The sequence below is a fragment of the Pristiophorus japonicus genome, chromosome 17 (genome assembly GCF_044704955.1).
Source record: "Pristiophorus japonicus isolate sPriJap1 chromosome 17, sPriJap1.hap1, whole genome shotgun sequence".
Lineage (NCBI taxonomy): Eukaryota > Metazoa > Chordata > Chondrichthyes > Pristiophoridae > Pristiophorus > Pristiophorus japonicus.
Window position 1 is genome coordinate 86,165,012 of NC_091993.1, and position 18,934 is coordinate 86,183,945.

At 40.8% G+C, this 18,934-nt stretch overlaps 1 protein-coding gene across 5 annotated transcripts in view; it reads left to right on the plus strand.

The window, feature by feature from the left end:
- LOC139227840 (protein phosphatase 1 regulatory subunit 12A-like) overlaps window positions 1–18,934 on the plus strand; it is a 258,951-nt gene that overhangs the window by 90,122 nt on the left and 149,895 nt on the right. For all 5 annotated transcript variants that reach the window (XM_070858917.1, XM_070858916.1, XM_070858915.1 and 2 more), the window contains exon 3: window positions 10,282–10,400. In XM_070858917.1, coding sequence (XP_070715018.1) covers window positions 10,282–10,400 — 119 coding nt within the window. The remainder of the gene's footprint in view (window positions 1–10,281; window positions 10,401–18,934) is intronic.

Below are 18,934 nucleotides of genomic sequence, written 5' to 3' on the forward strand. Positions count from 1 at the left end.
AGACAACTTGCCAAAGCCATCATCATAGACAGTCCCTCGAGTTGAGGATGACTTGCTTCCACGTCAAAAAGTTCACAGGTGTTTCAATGAAGGACCTAATATTCCAGGTCCCGAACTAAATCTTGAAAGGTGGAAGATGTCTGTGCGTGAATGTTTTTAATTTGTGATGGCCGTTGCACACCAGCCACCACACGGGCTTGGTCCAGTGGCAAGGATTAACCAAGATGACTGGAGACCAGCTCTGCTGCACGGACCTAGCGCGCACACGTATCGCAGTGTGGGCTGGCCCGTGCTGCCCCTGGGCCCTCGCCTCTTCTGGGCCCCAAACTCGTGCCTTTCCTGGGCCCCGATCACATCCCTCTACAAACTCTCGTCGCTCCTGCTGTACCTGCTCACGCTCCAATCACCGACTTGGATCTTGGTGACGTCCCTCCTCACTACCGTTGCTCTCCTGCTCCAGCATGTGCTGCTCCCTGGAGTAGTATGCCGCCACACTGCTCCTTCTGCTCCCCAGCCTGCTCCGATGGTGCTCGCAGGCCAAATACAAATAGAAGTTGCCAAAGCAGCACTTGTATGTATAGGTAGCCAGGCTTTTAAATTCTACTGCGCCTACAACTCAAACAATATTCAAAATTAGTTGTTTAAAATTGTTAAAAGTCTGAAATAAACAAAAAGTACTTTAAGTACGCTGTAACCTCATCAGCATCTTATTTTTTTTATATGTTGGTGTCGAAGACTAAGTCAAAATTGGCAAGTCTTTTGTTACATTTGTAGTTTATGTGGGTGAAGGAAAGTGTTTTATATGCTATAACAGCTTAGATTTTGCATAGATGGTCAACATTTCATGCAGATCAATCATTGTTTATTTAATTGGGATGTGTTGCTGGGAACACTTCTCAGGCATGATTGGATTAGGTATAGCACTTCTAGACGCAGTGTAAAACTCTTTGCTTTGCCCCGATGCTCTGCCTCAGCCCCAATGCACCAGCATGATACTTTTAACATTGCCTATATCAGCTTGAAGCCAAGTTGTCGGAGAGTTAATTGGTGCCAAATTAGAGATTTCTTTGTGGTGTATATCCATGGATTAAAACTGGTTTGAGCTACCCATACGTAGGTTATTTACAGCTAACAAAGACTTTGATCTTGGCTGGATTTCAACCTCGGTCCCAGAGGTGAAAGGCTAGTGAATAGCCCACTGTACCACCAAGTTCCTCATTCTTCTGTAAAACCTTAATGTTAGTCACTTCACAAATTGAAGACCAGAACCCAAAACTAGAACTCTGCTTTTATTTAGTTCGTAATGGTTTTATGCTTTTAATGTTTTGCTTGTGTAGTTGATTTTATCTTCAATTTGTAAATATATGGTGGCCCTACTGCATGTTGTGATGTGTACCGTGTGTCATATATCACATGCATTTGGGTTACCTCGATTGAGTGTGTTTTTATTGTAAATTTGTCCACGAGCCTACTGCATTATGTTTGCAGTAATCATATGACTGATGAGGTGAAGTAACAATGACTGATGTGTAATTGCACTTTGCACTCTTCCCACCCCCACATCGTTACCTCTGGTGTCCCCCAAGGATCTATCCTTGCTTGGTCCCCTCCTATTTCTCATCTACATGGTGCCCCTTGGTGACACCATCTGAAAACACCGTGTCAGTTTCCACATGTATGCTGATGGTACCCAGCTCTATCTCAATACCACTTCTCTCAATCCATCCACGGTCTCTTGTCAGGCTGCTTGTCTGACATCCAGTTCTGGATGGGCAGAAATTTTTTCCAATTGAATATTGGGAAGACTGAAGCCAACAGCCTAGAAATCCCGGTCGGCTGCTTCCTGTGGGTGATCGACTGAAATAGGGAAAAAAGACGCGCTTTTACCTCAACCTGCTGCGCCCACGAGATATCCCGCTCCTGCACGTTGGAGTGTGTGCTCGTCTGGGCATCCGTAAGCTGGAGCTGGAGTCACATGGCTCTGGGATGCCAATCAAGGCAAAGTATTTTCTCATTCATAATAATGGGAACTCTAAGTTAGAGTTCCCATTAATATGATTGAGAAACATCCAAAACACTTAAATAGAAATAATACAATACATATTTAACATTAATTTAAATTAAAGTTAGTTATGTTTTATAAGAAAAAAAATATTTTTCCGGATTTAAAAAAAAACATTTTTTTAATTATGGTTTAAAGTAAACTTACCGTTGTGGGGAGGGTTTTTAAACAATAAAATGTGTTAAATTTTATTTTTTTGTGTGTTTTGAAACTCTTGCGCCTGTAAAAGTAGGCTATCAGGTGCAAGTTTTCAGGTCATTTTCTGGGCAAGATATGGATAAATCCCGCAATCTTGCCCTTGCAATTGTCCTCGCTCCCGAGATCCGGAGGATCTGTCGAGCTCCAGCTTGACAGATCGGAAAAGCTGGTTTTCAGTGCATGCGCATTGTGTGCTGAAAACCGGCTTTTGCAATGCCTTCCCGGGTTCGTAAACACTCAGTACGGACCCGGGGAGGCCGGGATTTCTGGGACGTTTTTGATCCCCGCCACAAACTCCGTTCCCTGGCCACAGACTTCATCCCTCTTTCCAACTTCTGTCTGAGGCTGAATCAGGCTGTTCGCAACCTTGGTATCACATTTGACCCTAAACTGAGCTTCGACCGCACATCCGCAGCATAACTAAGACCGCCTATTTCCACCTCCGTAACATCGCTCGTCTCCGCCCTTGCCTCAGCTCATCTGTTGCAGAAACCCTCATCCATGCCTTTATTACCTCTAGACTTGACTACTGCAGTGCACTCCTGTCTGGCTTCCCACATTCTACCTTACGTAAACTAGAGGTCATCCAAAATTCGGCTGCCCATGTCCTAACTCGCTTCAAGTCCCGCCCACCCATCACCCCTGTGTTCGCTGACCTACATTGGCTTCCAGTTAAGCAACGCCTCGATTTAAAAAAAAAAAAAAAAAAAAATTCTCATCCTTACTTTCAAATCCCTCCATGGCCTCGTCCCTCTCTACCTCTGTAATCTTCTTCAGCTCCACAACCCACCAAGATGTCTACGCTCCTCTAATTCTGCCCTCTTGACCATCCCTGATTATAATTACTCAAACATTGGTGGCCGTGCCTTCTGTTGCCGAGGCCCCAAGCTCTGGAACTCCCTGCCTAAATGCTTCCCCTCTCTACCCCTCTTTCCTCCTTCAAGGCGCTCCTTAAATCCTACCTCCTTGACCTGCGCTAATTTCTACTTGGGCAGCTCGGTGTCAAATTGTTTTATCGCATAATACTCCTGTGTAGCGCCTTGGGATGTTTCACTACGTTAAAGGTGCAATTTAGATATAAGTTGTTGTAGAATGTAAAATCCATTGTAATGGGTGAATTGCTTCCTTCTGTACTTAAAAGTACCATGGTCTATGGCTGGAGCAAACTTTTTTATTGTAAACTTTTTAGTCAAGACGTAACAAAATGTAAACTGCCAGCAGTAGATCTGCATTTCAGATGGGCCTTAACAGTGCAATTTGAAATGCTGTGAACAGTACAAAAACTCAGTTAATGTTTTAACTTTGGTACATGTATAAAATAACTTTTTTGTTAGCTATTCAGTGATAGCTTTGTAGTACTTGCCTTTTAAGTTAAGCTCTGTTAACATTATCGATGAGCGCTTGACCATAGATCATTCCTTGGAGGTAGGGGAGCAGAAAGCAAATTTCGGAATCTTGCCAGAATCCTGCATGCTGTCGTAGTAAAACTGAAATAGGTTTGCTTCGCTCGCATTTGTGGAGCGCTGTCATTGTTATGTGAGCCCATGATCGTTATTGTGTTTAGACTGTTTAGAAAAGCAGAAACTCAGCATTTATAAACTCAGTTTTGACGTTGGAAAACACTAATGTTTGATAATCGATTGCAGTTTTGATGCAGTAAGCTTGATATAACTCAGTAAGTGTGCAAATGACTTCAAATCCCCAGTTGATAACTGCCCCTCCCCCCACCCAACCATAGAACCTTACAGCACAGAAGGAGGTCATTCAGCTTGTTGTGCCTGTACCGGCTCCTTGAAAGAGCTGTCCAATTTCCTCATAACCCTGCAAATACATGTCCAGTTGCCTTTTGAAAGTTCCTTTGGATTCTGATTCCACCACCCTTTCAGGTAGTGCGTTCCAGATCTTAACAACCCTCTGGGGAGGGGAGGGGGTGGGGGGGGGAAATCTTCTCATTTCCCATCTAGTTCTTTTGCCAATTATTTTAAATCTATGATCCCTCTGGTTACAAACCCATTGCCAGAGGAAATGATACTCCCTACTTGCTCCATCAAAACCCCACATAATTTTTAATATCTTTTATTACGTCTCCCCTTAACCTTCTCCGCTCTAAGAAGAGCTATCCCAGCTTCTCCAATCTCTCCACATAACTCAACTCCTTCACCTCTGGTATAATCCTGGTAAACCTCCTCTCCTAGGCCTTGATATCCTTCCTAAAGTCTGGTGCCCAGAACTGCACATACTATTCCAGTGGAGGCCGAAGCAGAGATTTGTAAAAGTTAAGCATTACGTCCTTGTGTTTGTGTGCTCAATGCCCATATTTACAAAGCCAAGTATTCCATATGTTTTCTTAACTGCCTTATCAACTTGCCCTGCCACCACCAAGGATTTTGTATTTGCACCCCAGGTTCCTTTGCTCTTGTGCCCCACTCAGAATGGTGATATTTAGATTATACTGCGCCTCCATGTTCTTTCTCCCTAAGTGCATCACTTCACACTGACCTGCACTAACTTGTATCTGCCATGTGTCTGCTCATTTCACCGGTCTGTCTCTGTCCTCCTGAAGTCTGCTACTATCCTGCTCACTATTTACCATGTTGCCAAGCTTTGTATTATCCGCAGACTTCTAAATTTTACGCCCTATACCTAAGTCCAGGTCATTTATATTAGTGGTCTTAATACCAACCCCAGGGGAACCCCACTGCGTACTTCTCTCCGGTCAGACAAAAATCAGTTCATCACTATTCCATACCTTGTATGTCTTAGCCAATTACGTACCCAAGCTACCACAGTCCCTTTTAATATGTGCTTATATTTTCAGAATAAGTCTGATGTGTTACTTTACTAAATGCCCTTTGATACTCCATGTATACAACATCTACTGCACTACTTTCATCAATCCTGTTACTTCATCAAATAACTCAATCAGGTTAGTCAGACAGGATTTACCTTCAACAAATTCATGCTGTCTGTCCCCTTATTTAACCCATGCTTCTCCAAGTGAGAATTAATGTTGTCCTTGACAATGGTCTCTAGTTGTTTTTCCACCACTGACATTAGAGTGACCTGTAGTTACCAGGTATATCCTCCCTTTCCCACCCCTTTTTTTGAACAGGAGTTTAACAGTTGATAACTCCACCCCCACCCCTCCCAATAATCGTAAAACTGTTCTCCACGAATAGTATACGATATCCTGCGGTTGAACCTATGCTATGCAATTGAATACAGTGGCTCAGATTTTGTGGTCGGCAGCGACGTAATGGCATTTGCCGCTGACCTCGAAGAAAGCTGCCCGTAAAGATCTCGCGATCTCTGATGTGAATTTCACACTTCCTGACATTAATTTAATCATGGCGCCAATTCCATCGTTCAGCAATAGTGATGTCATCAAGCTGGCTAAGCAGCCAATCACATTGAAGAATTCTCACAGGCAGCAAACCAGGAAGTAAAAATCACTGATTATCCTTCACTTTTTAAATCATTTTACAGCAAGCAAAATAAAGATTGGGATATACACATGGCATTAAGGTAGAAGCTGAAGTATAAACAAACTTTAAAAAAAATGTATTAAAAACCATGACATTTTTAACATATTGGAAAAATTTGACATTCCACAAATAAAATTAGTTTTGTAGGGCCAGACAGATTGTTCAGCAGTAGTTATGACTCAGTACACCGTTTAAAAACCCAGTTACACCAAGGCTTAACTTTTTCGGGTTTTAACAACAATATTAGTGTAAAAGCTGAAGTTCTCATTAGTTCAGTGGTTTCAATTGATTGCCGGCTGCGGGGAGTTCAGCAGCGCAGCCTGTGAAAGAGTAGAGAATGACTGACAGCAACTTCTGAATTTTCGCTTTAACTGTGCATGTTCGGACACCAGAAATTGCTGTCAGTTTCACAGTTGTAATGGCGAATGCTGACCGTTTCGCCATCATTACAACTGCAAATTCTGGGCCAATCAGGTACTTGGATGATGGCAAAGCTGGTCCAGTTTATGTAGAAGTTAACTTTTGATATGTTGCATTGAGATTAAAAATAGCTGTTATGCTGATCTAATAAATAAAGATATGTTCCTCTTTGTTGTGATGGTGGTGTGGTTCCAAGATCATATAGAAATAGGGACCAAAAGGAGAATGGTGATGCTTATGAACTTAATTTTGAATTCCATCTTCTAATTCCATATAATGTCAATTCTGTCTCAATCTTTTGTGTGTGTTTAATTCCTTTGGTTTTCACAATTTCTAAAGTCTAATGGAATGTAGTAGCCCTTTTAAAAATAAACTTGTTAAAACCCCTTCAAAAATAGCATCAAGGAGCTTGGGTTGCTGGAACTGACATTGTTGTTCCAAATCTATAATTGTACATTGGAAGATTTCACAGTCCAAGTGGGTATATAGGAAGAAAAAATTCTCACACACCTGCCAGTATACGTTCCTGAATTCCCAAAGAGAAAACACTGCAGACATGGTGGTTCTTTACGTGGTATGTGAGGCATGTTGTAAAATGCAGATTTTATTTTCAAACGGTCTCTGGTATTCATAGGGGATCCGCATATATTGGTGAGGATGATTTATGCCTCACCTTTTTGAATTTTTAATTAAAATCTATTGACACAGGAGGTACAGATCCAAAAAAAATCAAGCTCCATATATGGATAGTGAATTGGGGGTAATTGATTAAGCTAAGTCGTATTGTACATTGTGAGGCTGTAATACAGAACTCTTGGTTTTTTTTTCTTGACATGAATTTTTTAATGTCAATGTAAGGTTTCTAAGACGGCCTTTGTCCTGTAAAGTGCAGTCTTAATCCTGAGATCCAAGGGTCTTACACATGTGAAAAATGCACTTCTGTGTCAGCAATATGAGATGCAGCTGTATGAAAACAGCTTGTGCCCTTGGGTGGAACATGTTCAGGCTTTCCCATGAACACTAATATTTTAAATGTCATGACCTGATTTGATTTAGAGTGGCATTTCTTGCACACTTCATATTGCAGACAAAATAGTTCTAAATGTTATATACCTTGGGCTATACCTAAATCATAATTGCAGCATTTGCATAGAGATAAGAGTTGCTGCTGTGCTTCATGTCGCTTGCAGGGCTGGAAAGCCTTCATTTTTGAGATTGAAGGAAATTGACAACCTGGAGTTCTCTTAACACGAATGCTGTGTGTATGTGATTATCATAAAGGCTTGGTATATTACATACACACAAAACATCATTGTTGAATTTTCTAATCTGGGCACTCTTGAGAGCAATGTTTATAAACCGACACTTCTGTTTTAGTACTGGAGGTAAATTTCAGCACCAAAATAAAACAACTCTCGTTTACCCGGGTTATTTGAGGATTCGGCAACTCCGGGTAAACAAATTTTCCGATAGGGCGAGTTTACATTTTAAAGCTAATATTTAAAGGTGATAGAACCACTCACAAAATATTTTAGATAGTCATTGCCTGGCACTTGTGTGGTGTTAGAGGGAGTTAGATATGGCCCTTATGGCTAAAGGGATCAAGGAGTATGGAGAGAAAGCAGGAAAGGGGTACTGAGGTGAATGATCAGCCATGATCTTATTGAATGGTGGTGCAGGCTCGAAGGGCCGAATGGTCTATTCCTGCACCTATTTTCTATGTTTCTATATTGTATCGTATAGATCTTGATCCGCTCTTTCCAATGAGCTATTCAGATTGAAAATCGATGCATAACTTTTCAAAATATAAAACAAATAATTGACGTGCTAAATTTATACGGTCGAATAAATAAAACGAAGATTTAGTTCATGTTATTTGAATGTAATAAAATAAATGAAAATTGATTCATAATGTTGACATTTGAGATTGATTTTTAAAATAGCAATCTTATATCTGCTTGTTTAAATGAATTCATTTTCTTAATTAAAATGTTGTGGATGATACGAGTTTGCAGAGCCTCGTGAGAAGTAAAATGAGAATTCTCCTTTTTTTAAAAAAAACAACATATTTCATTGCTTCAGCACGTATCCAAGTTTTTTTTTGTTTTTCTTCAATTTCCTTGTCTCATCTCTTTCAGATTTGTCTTTATTGGTGACTATGCCGATAAGTTCCTCATCAGTATAAGTTTGTATTACATCTGTTTCGATGTCAACATCTATCCACTTAGCAATGTTGTCATCTGCTAAGGATTTAAGTACGTTTGTTTCGTGTGCACTGCTGACAATCTCCACGATTTCTTTTACAGCCTGTTTTTTTTATTAGCCCGTACATGAAAACATTCAAATTCTTTGTCAGGAGCACTGTCTTCAAATATGACATTGGGCCACAACTTGCACAAACATCTCTTCAATGTAATGTTTTTTTTACTTCTCTCTAAGCCAGCGAACATGCATAGATGGCATCTTTAATATTGTATGCTCTCTGGAAATCAGAGATTGATTGATCACAATTAATTTGCGCATGAAGTTATTCCTATAGTGGCACTTGAAGTTTTGCATGACGCCCTGATCCATAGGTTGAAGGAGCGAGGTCACATTGGGTGGCAAATAGCATGCAAAGATGTTGCCACAACTAGATACTAATTTTGACTCCTACAGGTGTGCTCTGCAATTGTCCAAAAGCAGTGCACACTTTCCATTAGGTTTGCCTATTTTCTTCGTGTTTTCTCGAACTTGGGAGACGAATTCTGTTTAAAAACCATTCCATGAATATGTCCTTGTCCATCCACACACTTTTCTGAGCTTTATAGCTAACTGGTAAATGAGCAATTCCTTTTAAAGCACATGGTTTCCTTGATTTGCCAATCACTAAAAGTCGAAGTCTATCTTCTCCAGAGGCATTGGCACAATTCAAGATTGTTAACCTCTCCTTATTCATTTTAAAGCCGACAGCTTCCTTCTCCCCTGCTGCAGTCAACGTAACAGTTGGCAAACACTTCCATAGTAAGTCAGTCTCATCGGCATTGTTTATTTGATCCGCAGTCAATTTCTGTTCCTGCACCATTTCAGCAAATGTTCTTGAATAATTCTGTGCGGCCTCATTGTCGCTGATTTTTTTTTTTCGCCCGTTACATCCAGCTGGCGAATGCCGTGGCGATGCTTAAAACGTGTGAGCCAGCCTTCTGAAAAATGCACTCTTCAGTTAAATTCATTTTCATCCTGAAGTTCTTGGCCTTTGCTGTAATCATTGGCCCTGAAATTGCCACACCTTCAGACCGTTTCAAAGAAAACCATTCGTAAAGCACTGGGTCTAGTTTGTCAAGCTTCAGCTTTCGCAAATCCTTGCGGGACATTGCCTTCACAGAAGATTCAGAAGCAGCGGTGAAACTTTCTAAATCTTTCTTTTGTTTCTTGATATCATAAATTGTTGATGATCCAACTTTATATTCGTCCATCAAAGCACGCATCCTTCTGCCAGCTTCAGACTTCTTTCTAATTTCTGCTGAATGTTCAATACTTTTCGTTTCCTAATGCTGCATTTGCTTTTAGTGCTGTCAGAAGGCATTTTAAATTGTTTGATTTCAGGGTGTTTTGAACAAGTACACTCGACAGACTGATGCATTGCAATGAACTGCTTTCAATGTGTGTGACAGTTGAAAAGTGAGCAAGAAGTCCATGCCTGCGTCAATTTATGTGTAATTGAGCAACCTGTCCACATTTGCAATAGTTGAAGTGAGCGAGATATTCATGCATGTGACAGTTAAATTGCCGAATCTCGCAATATTTTAAATTCCGTTACGACGGCTTTTCCGTTAGATTTGTATCCGGGTAAACGAGAGTTTACTGTATATTTCTAATTGTTCCAAGCTAACTTAATTCCAAGATTTAATTTCCAAGATTCAATATTTGATGTTTGTAGAAAACTACATTTGCAGTTCATAACCAGAAATGTTCTTATTTTGAAAGTTACAGCTTGTATTCATTCTATATACCATTATATGACAACTATCTGCATGGATTTTGTTCTGGTCTTTGTCACAGTGGGTCCCTTAAAGGACTGTTTACAGAAATTGTACATTAGGAAGTTATAACTATCTTTTTTTTGTTTTTGTGCAGGTATTTAATAAATAATGGAGCCAGTGTTGCTGCTGTTAACAGTGAAGGAGAAATCCCGTCTGATATTGCAGAGGAATCCGCGATGAAAGATCTTTTGCAGGATGAAATTAATAGACAAGGTACAGTATGGGATTCTGGAATATTGCATTTTTTGTGTTGGTGCTTGTCTCATTAGTGAAAGTGACTCATTGCTCTTGAGTGAATGACTGGGATGAGTGAGATGCGATGATCCAGCTTGCAAGTTAAAATCCCTAAAATGTGCAGTTGTCACTGAAGTTTTGTTTTGTACATTACACTTAATTGTTGTATAATGATGGTTATTGTGTTTTCGTTGTGAAATACTGTTTCCTGCTTTAATGATCCAGTTATGGATTTAGTTTTTCCACCTGAATGGAGTATTACTTAAATCTAGACTGTGAAATATGGTTATGTAATTACATAACTTTGATCATGAGCATAAAAGTTCACTCCGAAATGTTCCACCTGATTTATTGCTGAAATATCGCCACCGTATCCATTTCAATTTGTCAGATACGTTTCCACTCGATAAAACCTACTCCATTCTCCAAATTATACCTGTGAAGCATAGATTTTGAAGGGGATCATCAGGTCATAATATTTGTGCGTTTCCCACCCATCCACCCCCACCCCCGGTGGTTGGGCTACAACTAGTGTGCCTTAAAAACTCTACTGATTTTCGAATACCTGTATGTTATTTCTGTTTCTATACACGAATAAAGGTGTTCTGAATAATAGCACTGTTTTCCTTTGGGCAGCTGATGCTCTCTTTTGCAAGTTAGTGTGTGGTAGGGGACAGGCAGGGGGAGGGGTGGTATAGTCCCAGGTGTGTGTCAATATTTGCAAAGGGGTTCTGGACGCGTGTCACTATTTACATCGAGTTCCTCGAAGTGCATCATTAATTTGCATGGAGACCTCGCACACAGGGAGGGATTCAAATTCCTGGGGCATTGGAACCGGTTCTGGGGGAGGTGGGACCAGTACAAACCGCAACTGGGCAGGACCGGAACCAATGTCCTAGGGGGAGTGTTTGCTAGTGCTGTTGGGGAGGAGTTAAACTAATATGGCAGGGGGATGGGAACCAATGCAGGGAGACAGAGGGAAACAAAAAGGAGACAAAAGCAAAAGATAGAAAGGAGATGAGTAAAAGTGGAGGACAGAGAAACCCAAGGCAAAAAACAAAAGGGGCCACTGAATATAAAGGGGCTGCAGGAGGGGTCAAAAATTAAAATCATGGTTTAAAAACTAGTATTAAAACACTCTACCTAAACGCACGCAGCATTCGAAATAAAGTAAATGAGTTGACGGCACAAATCATTACAAATGGGTATGATTTGGTGGCCATTACAGAAACGTGGTTGCAGGGTGGCCAAGACTGGGAATTAAACATACAGGGGTATCTGACGATTCGGAAAGATAGACAAGAAGGGAAAGGAGGTGGGGTAGCTCTTTTAATAAAGGATGGTATCAGGGCAGTTGTGAGAGACGATATTGGCTCTAATGAACAAAATGTTGAATCATTGTGCGTGGAGATTAGAGATAGTAAGGGGAAAAAGTCACTAGTGGGCGTAGTTTATAGGCCCCCAAATAATAACTTCACGGTGGGGCGGGCAATAATCAAGGGAATAATGGAGGCATGTGAAAAAGGAACGGCAGTAATCATGGGAGATTTTAACCTACATATCGATTGGTCAAATCAAATCGCACGGGGTAGCCTGGAGGAGGAATTCATAGAATGCATACGGGATTGTTTCTTAGAACAGTATGTTACAGAACCTACAAGGGAGCAAGCTATCTTAGATCTGGTCCTGTGTAATGAGACAGGAATAATAAACGATCTCCTAGTAAAAGATCCTCTCGGAATGAGTGATCACAGTATGGTTGAATTTGTAATACAGATTGAGGGTGAGGAAGTTGTGTGTCAAACGAGCGTACTATGCTTAAACAAAGGGGACTACAGTGGGATAAGGGCAGAGTTGGCTAAAGTATACTGGAAACACAGACTAAACGGTGGCACAATTGAGGAACAGTGGAGGACTTTTAAGGAGCTCTTTCATAGTACTCAACAAAAATCTATTCCAGTGAAAAAGAAAGGCGGTAAGAGTAGGGATAACCAGCCGTGGATAACCAAGGAAATAAAGGAGAGTATCAAATTAAAAACCAATGCGTATAAGGTGGCCAAAATTAGTGGGAAAATAGAAGATTGGGAAAATTTTAAACGACAGCAAAGAATGACTAAGAAAGCAATAAAGAAAGGAAAGATAGATTACCAAGGTAAACTTGCGCAAAACATAAAAACGGATAGTAAAAGCTTTTACAGATATATAAAACGGAAAAGAGTGACTAAAGTAAATGTTGGTCCCTTAGAAGATGAGAAGGGGCATTTAATAATGGGAAATGTGGAAATGGCGGAGACCGTAAACAATTATTTTGCTTCGGTCTTCACAGTGGAAGACACAAAAACCATACCAAAAATTGCTGGTCACAGGAATGTGGGAAGGGAAGACCTTGAGACAATCACTATCACTAGGGGGGTAGTGCTGGACAGGCTAATGGGACTCGAGGTAGACAAGTCCCCTGGTCCCGATGAAATGCATCCCAGAGTATTAAAAGATATGGCGGAAGTTATAGCAGATGCATTTGTTATAATCTACCAAAGTTCTCTGGACTCTGGGGAGGTACCAGCGGATTGGAAAACAGCTAATGTAACGCCTCTGTTTAAAAAAGGGGGCAGACAAAAGGCCGGTTAGTTTAACATCTATAGTGGGGAAAATGCTTGAAGCTTTCATTTAAGGAAGAAATAGCGGGACATCTAGATAGGAATAGTGCAATCAAGCAGACGCAGCATGGATTCATGAAGGGGAAATCATGTTTAACTAATTTACTGGAATTCTTTGAGGATATAACGAGCATGGTGGATAGAGGTGTACCGATGGATGTGGTGTATTTGGATTTTCACAAGACATTCGATAAGGTGCCACACAAAAGGTTACTGCAGAAGATAAAGGTACGCGGAGTCGGAGGAAATGTATTAGCATGGATAGAAAATTGGCTGGCGAACAGAAAGCAGCGAGTCTGGATAAATGGGTACTTTTCGGGTTGGAAATCGGTGGTTGGTGGTGTGCCACAGGGATCGGTGCTGGGACCACAACTGTTTACAATATACATAGATGACCTGGAAGAGGGGACAGAGTGTAGTGTAACAAAATTTGCAGATGACACAAAGATTAATGGGAAAGTGGGTTGTGTAGAGGACACAAAGGCTGCAAAGAGATTTGGATAAGTTAAGCGAATGGGCAAAGGTTTGGCAGATGGAATACAATGTCGGAAAGTGTGAGGTCATCCACCTTGGGGGAAAAAAAAAACAGTAAAAGGGAATATTATTTGAATGGGGAGAAATTACAACATACTGTGGTGCAGGGGTACCTGGGGGTCCTTGTGCATGAATCCCAAAAAGTTAGTTTGCAGGTGCAGCAGGTAATCAGGAAGGCGAATGGAATGTTGGCCTTCATTGCGAGAGGGATGGAGTACAAAAGCAGGGAGGTCCTTCTGCAACTGTGTAGGGCATTGGTGAGGCCGCACCTGGAGTACTGCGTGCAGTTTTGGTCACCTTACTTAAGGAAGGATATACTATCTTTGGAGGGGGTACATAGACGATTCACTAGGCTGATTCTGGAGATGAGGGGGTTACCTTATGATGATAGATTGAGTAGACTGGGTCTTTACTCGTTGGAGTTCAGAAGGATGAGGGGTGATCTTATAGAAACATTTAAAATAATGAAAGGGATAGACAAGATAGAGGCAGAATGGTTGTTTCCACTGGTCAGGGAGACTAGAACTAGGGGGCACAGCCTCAAAATACGGGGGAGCCAATTTAAAACCAAGTTGAGAAGGAATTTCTTCTCCCAGAGGGTTGTGAATCTGTGCAATTCTCTGCCCAAGGAAGCAGTTGAGGCTAGCTCATTGAATGTATTCAAGTCACAGATAGATAGATTTTTAACCAATAAGGGAATTAAGGGTTACGGGGAGCGGGCGGGTAAGTGGAGCTGAGTCCACGGCCAGATCAGCCATGATCTTGTTGAATGGCGGAGCAGGCTCGAGGGGCTAGATGGCCTACTCCTGTTCCTAATTCTTATGTTCTTATGTTCTTGCACGTTTTTGACAGCTATTAATATAAATAGACTGGTGTGAAACCTATCTAAGCAAACTGCTGTGAGGTTATTTGTATTTTCTGACTGACAAAAAGCTGTTTTGTTTACTTACAGCGGTTGTTTTTAATTTCATTGTCGCCTTCTCCCTCTTGCCCCCAGAAAGTCACGGGTCAAAACTTGTCGAGGAATAATTCATCCATTCTCTAGTCAGATGGTCAGATAATCCTGTCTTGTATGAGTAATGTCAACATGTCTTAAATTGTGTGTTTAATGAACTTAGTTGACACCAAGTTCCGTTCATAAATGCGCACAATTGTCTACCATCCAGCAACTTAAATGTTTTATGAAACTTTAAGTCAAATGTTAAGGAGTGTTTTCCTTCCTTGGATTGAGGTCCATCTTGAAAATAACTACCCCGGATTGATTTGACCATTGAAACATTCCCATGATGCCTAACGGTGCTGTATGCTTGAATTTTGGTTCAATTAAATTGTTATTTCTAAGAATCATTTTAATGTTTACTTGAGCATTTTGCAATAGCAGAATCCAATTGATCAGTAACGTAACATTTTGGATTTTTTTAATATCCTTTTTATAGGAATAATGGGACTGCATTGCTCGTCAGTCTAGATTTTAAAATTATCAAGTTTTAGCAGCAGGTCGGTACAAGAGACAATAGGTCAGCCATTTTTCATTTATATAAATCTCACTTACCTGCCTTCACACCATATCCTCAATCCATTCTTTCTCCATATACCCAATTGTTATTGAAACCCATTTGTAGAAATCACTTTGAACTTCCCCGATAATTAATTTGTTCAGTCGAAAAGAATGTTCTATCTGATTTCTTTCATACTCCTAACTTTTTCATTTTTAACTTTCAAGTTCTGAGTTGAAACCCTTTCTCGAAATCACCCCAGCAGTGTTAAAGATCATAGTTAAAAACATTTAAAGAATTCTTTTAATTATTTTTAAGTTCAGTCTGCATATTATGTTTGTTTGAATAACACAAGGAGCTAGTACTAGGAGAATTAATTCCCTAATTCTTTTCATTCATTTGAAACATTTTAAGAAAATGAGTTTGCAACAGTTTCTGATTTTTAATAACCTGTGCTGTGAGTAAAGCCCCTTACAAAGTTGTTGACTTTTAGTTCCATAGGGTACCAACTTTCAAAACCTTTTAAGAGTTGAGGTGTTATTGGTGTTGAAAATCATTTGACCCTCCTTGCCTAGCAATGTCGATCTGGAATCTCCAATCAGAGGTGTGCTGGATACCAGCTTGCTAGCTGTTCTTTCTTTCCCCCTCTCACTTCCCCCAACCCCCTTCTTTCCATGCTATTGCTTGTCTGCCTGCTCTCAACAGCAGGCAGCCTTTTCAACATGGAGTTATCCTGGCATCATGAGTGCAAGTGACAATAATAGAATAGCATAATTTTCCCTACCCTGCTGCAGGGAAAATGGGCCAGCAGCAGCAATAAGGGATAGAATCACATCAAAATGGAAACTTAGAAAAATCGGTAAAGCAGCAAAAACTGTAATTTTCACATATCGCTTATGTTTTCGCCCAATCCAGCCCTGTAGCTCTTAACTTTATTAGTCACTAAAATTGAGACCACCTGTTCAGCTGACCCTGCTGCATCCGCACCAAATCAAATATCTCCTGACGCACTAGCCCTGAACCTGCATCTTTAGTTTCTCCTAAGGCTTGCCCATCATGCCTTCTCCAAGCTCATCTCTTCCACGAGACCAATCCCTTGCTCGCTTGAACCCAACCCTAAATGCTGACCATCCAACTTCCTTTCCTGGGCCTCATGCTAGCTGGCTTTGTAACTAGTTCTTTCCCAGTTCCTGTTACCCTTCCTTTCAAAACCAATGTCGTCAACCCCTCCTCAAAAAAAAAGCCCACACTCGAGACCTCATTCCCTGCCCTACCTCCAACTTCCCCTTCCTCCCCAACATCGTTGAATGTGTTGCCTCCCAAATCCATGCCCATATTCCCCACAACTCCATGTTTCCTCTAAGAGTGTTAAATGATTGGGGTGGCGTAGCAGCGTGCTTTAGAGCTTTAATGCTTTGACAGTGTAGTGCTGGATTGCAGGTTCGTACCTGTTACTCAATGTGGTGAGTATTCTGGTCCCGACTGTTGAGAATGTGTTCAGACAAGCACCAGGTGCTTTCTCACAGGAAGACTAAATTGTCGGGCCAGTCACCATTAGCCTTAATTTTGTATGTTGAACTAAGAAACGTAAACTTTCTAATTGTTGCTTTGATGTCAGTGCCCAGTATCCAAATGCCAAAAAGTATTTTTGGTGTTAGATGACCATTCTCCGTATTTCCTTTATCTGCTATCAAACAGAATATGGTTACTGGCAACAATGGACTATTTTAAAGATTCATGCTTTACAATGAGACAGTTCTAAGGAGCCTCGAGATGCTGAGCCACCAGACTAATTCAAGGATATTCGGTGCTAAAAAGATCAAGCAAACTCCTGGACAGGACACCATACCCAGCTCCATAAAATCTACATTTTCTACCATCCCTTGACTTCTGATTAATCTGGGAATCAGAGTTCAAAGTAGTAGGCACTGACCATGTCAATTGTTCAGACTCTTTGCCTTTGCTACAAGGTATTGGTCACTGTATTGGAGCCACTTCATCTGTGCTAATGACTTGACATACTTTCCACAACCTGCCAGTTGCAAGTCAATTTGAGGAAAGAGGCCTTGAGTAGAAGGGAATCATTTTTCAGGTAATACTGTATATTTGACATCCTTTTAAAATGGCTTTCACAGCAGGAAACAGCTTTCAGTAAATATTTTTCTGATCCTCAAACTTATTTGACGATCTAAGTGGAGAAAATCCCCACTATTTCACTAGTGTCATTGAAAGAAATGAAACTCGAGGGCACTGAAACTGCAGAATGCATTTTATACTCATGGGTCAAAAGATACGGATTTATTTTCATTATAAAGCATCTGCATTTAACAACTGAGGCTAGTGAATGTGGTCTCATTACTTGTACCCTATGGGAGATGTACAGTTTGTACAGGAGAGGTACAGCGTATATATTGGCTGTGAAATTGCGGTCGGAGGCTTCCCGTGGACGGAAGCTTCCGACCACATACATTTACGAATGTACCTGATGGTCCCGGAGAAATGAACACTTGTGCTACAAGGCCTCCATGCGCAGCCCAGCGCAGAGGCCCACGCATTCCAGGAGCGTATGTGCAGCCTGGGATCATGTGGGCTGGACCAACCAATGAAAATGGCGTTTCCCCATTCACAGTAATGGTGAGTTCTGTTTGTACGGAGATCTCCATTTCTATGAATCAGGATACCCCCAAAAACACACACATTTTAAATAAATAAGAAAATCACAACATATTTAAAAGGAATTGAAATTGAATTTAATTAAATGTTTTTAACAATTTATTTTTTTAAATCTTTTTGTTTTAATAGGGGTGAAAATAAACTTGCCTTAATGGACAAAGTTTTTAATACAAAAATTATTAATTTTATTTTTCTATCTTTTAAAACTCTTACACTGGTTACGTCTGCTTTTTTCAGGCATAAGAGTTTGAAGGATATTCACTGGGCGGGAGTTGAGCAAATAGTCCAAATCTCCGCCTGCGAAGGCCCTTCTCACAGGGATGCATTGGAACTGTCAAAACAAATTTTGACAGTTTGCATGTGCCGGATTTCAGCGCATGCGTATTGCACGGCGAGAACCTAGCACTTGGGCCTCTACGGGTGCATATGTGCACATCATACGCACCCATAGAGACTGCAATTTTTGCCCCACTTGGCATTCTATCTAGCTAAACTACAAAAAAAAATCACCAGCTCCACAAGACCTTGTCCTGCTCTGTAGGTGGGCATTCAAAGCCATTTTATTGTACATATACATGACATTTGATTGCTGCACGAATGTGAATTTTCCATCTCTCAAATCAACCGCTTTTGAGGCCTCCACATTTAGATTTCTTTCTTTCTCGCCGATTGCTCCACCTCTTCCTTGTCCCTTGACTCGATTTGAGGTTTGGTTGCATAATCATTGACATCCCTCCAGTACCTTGCTGTTCATAACAACAATTTATTTATATATTGCCTTTAACTTAGTAAAACATCCCAAGATGCTTCATAGGAATGTTATCAAACAAAATTTGACAGGGCCACATAATAGGATATTAGGGCAGATGACCAAAAGTTCGGTCAAAGAAGCAGGTTTTAAGGAACATCTTGAGAGCAGAGAGAATTGCAGAATGGGGAATTTAAGGCGAGAGGAGGTTAGAGATGGGGAGTGGCAAGGCAATGAAGGGATTTGGACATCAGCAGAAGAATTTTTAATTTGAGGAGTTGGGGAACTTTGGAGCCAATGTAAGTTAGCAAGGATGCAAGGTGCACTAAATGCAAGAACAAACATCACTAAATAATACCTTGTTAAGGTGCACTGAATGTAATAAAAGAGCCTTATTGAGGCAGA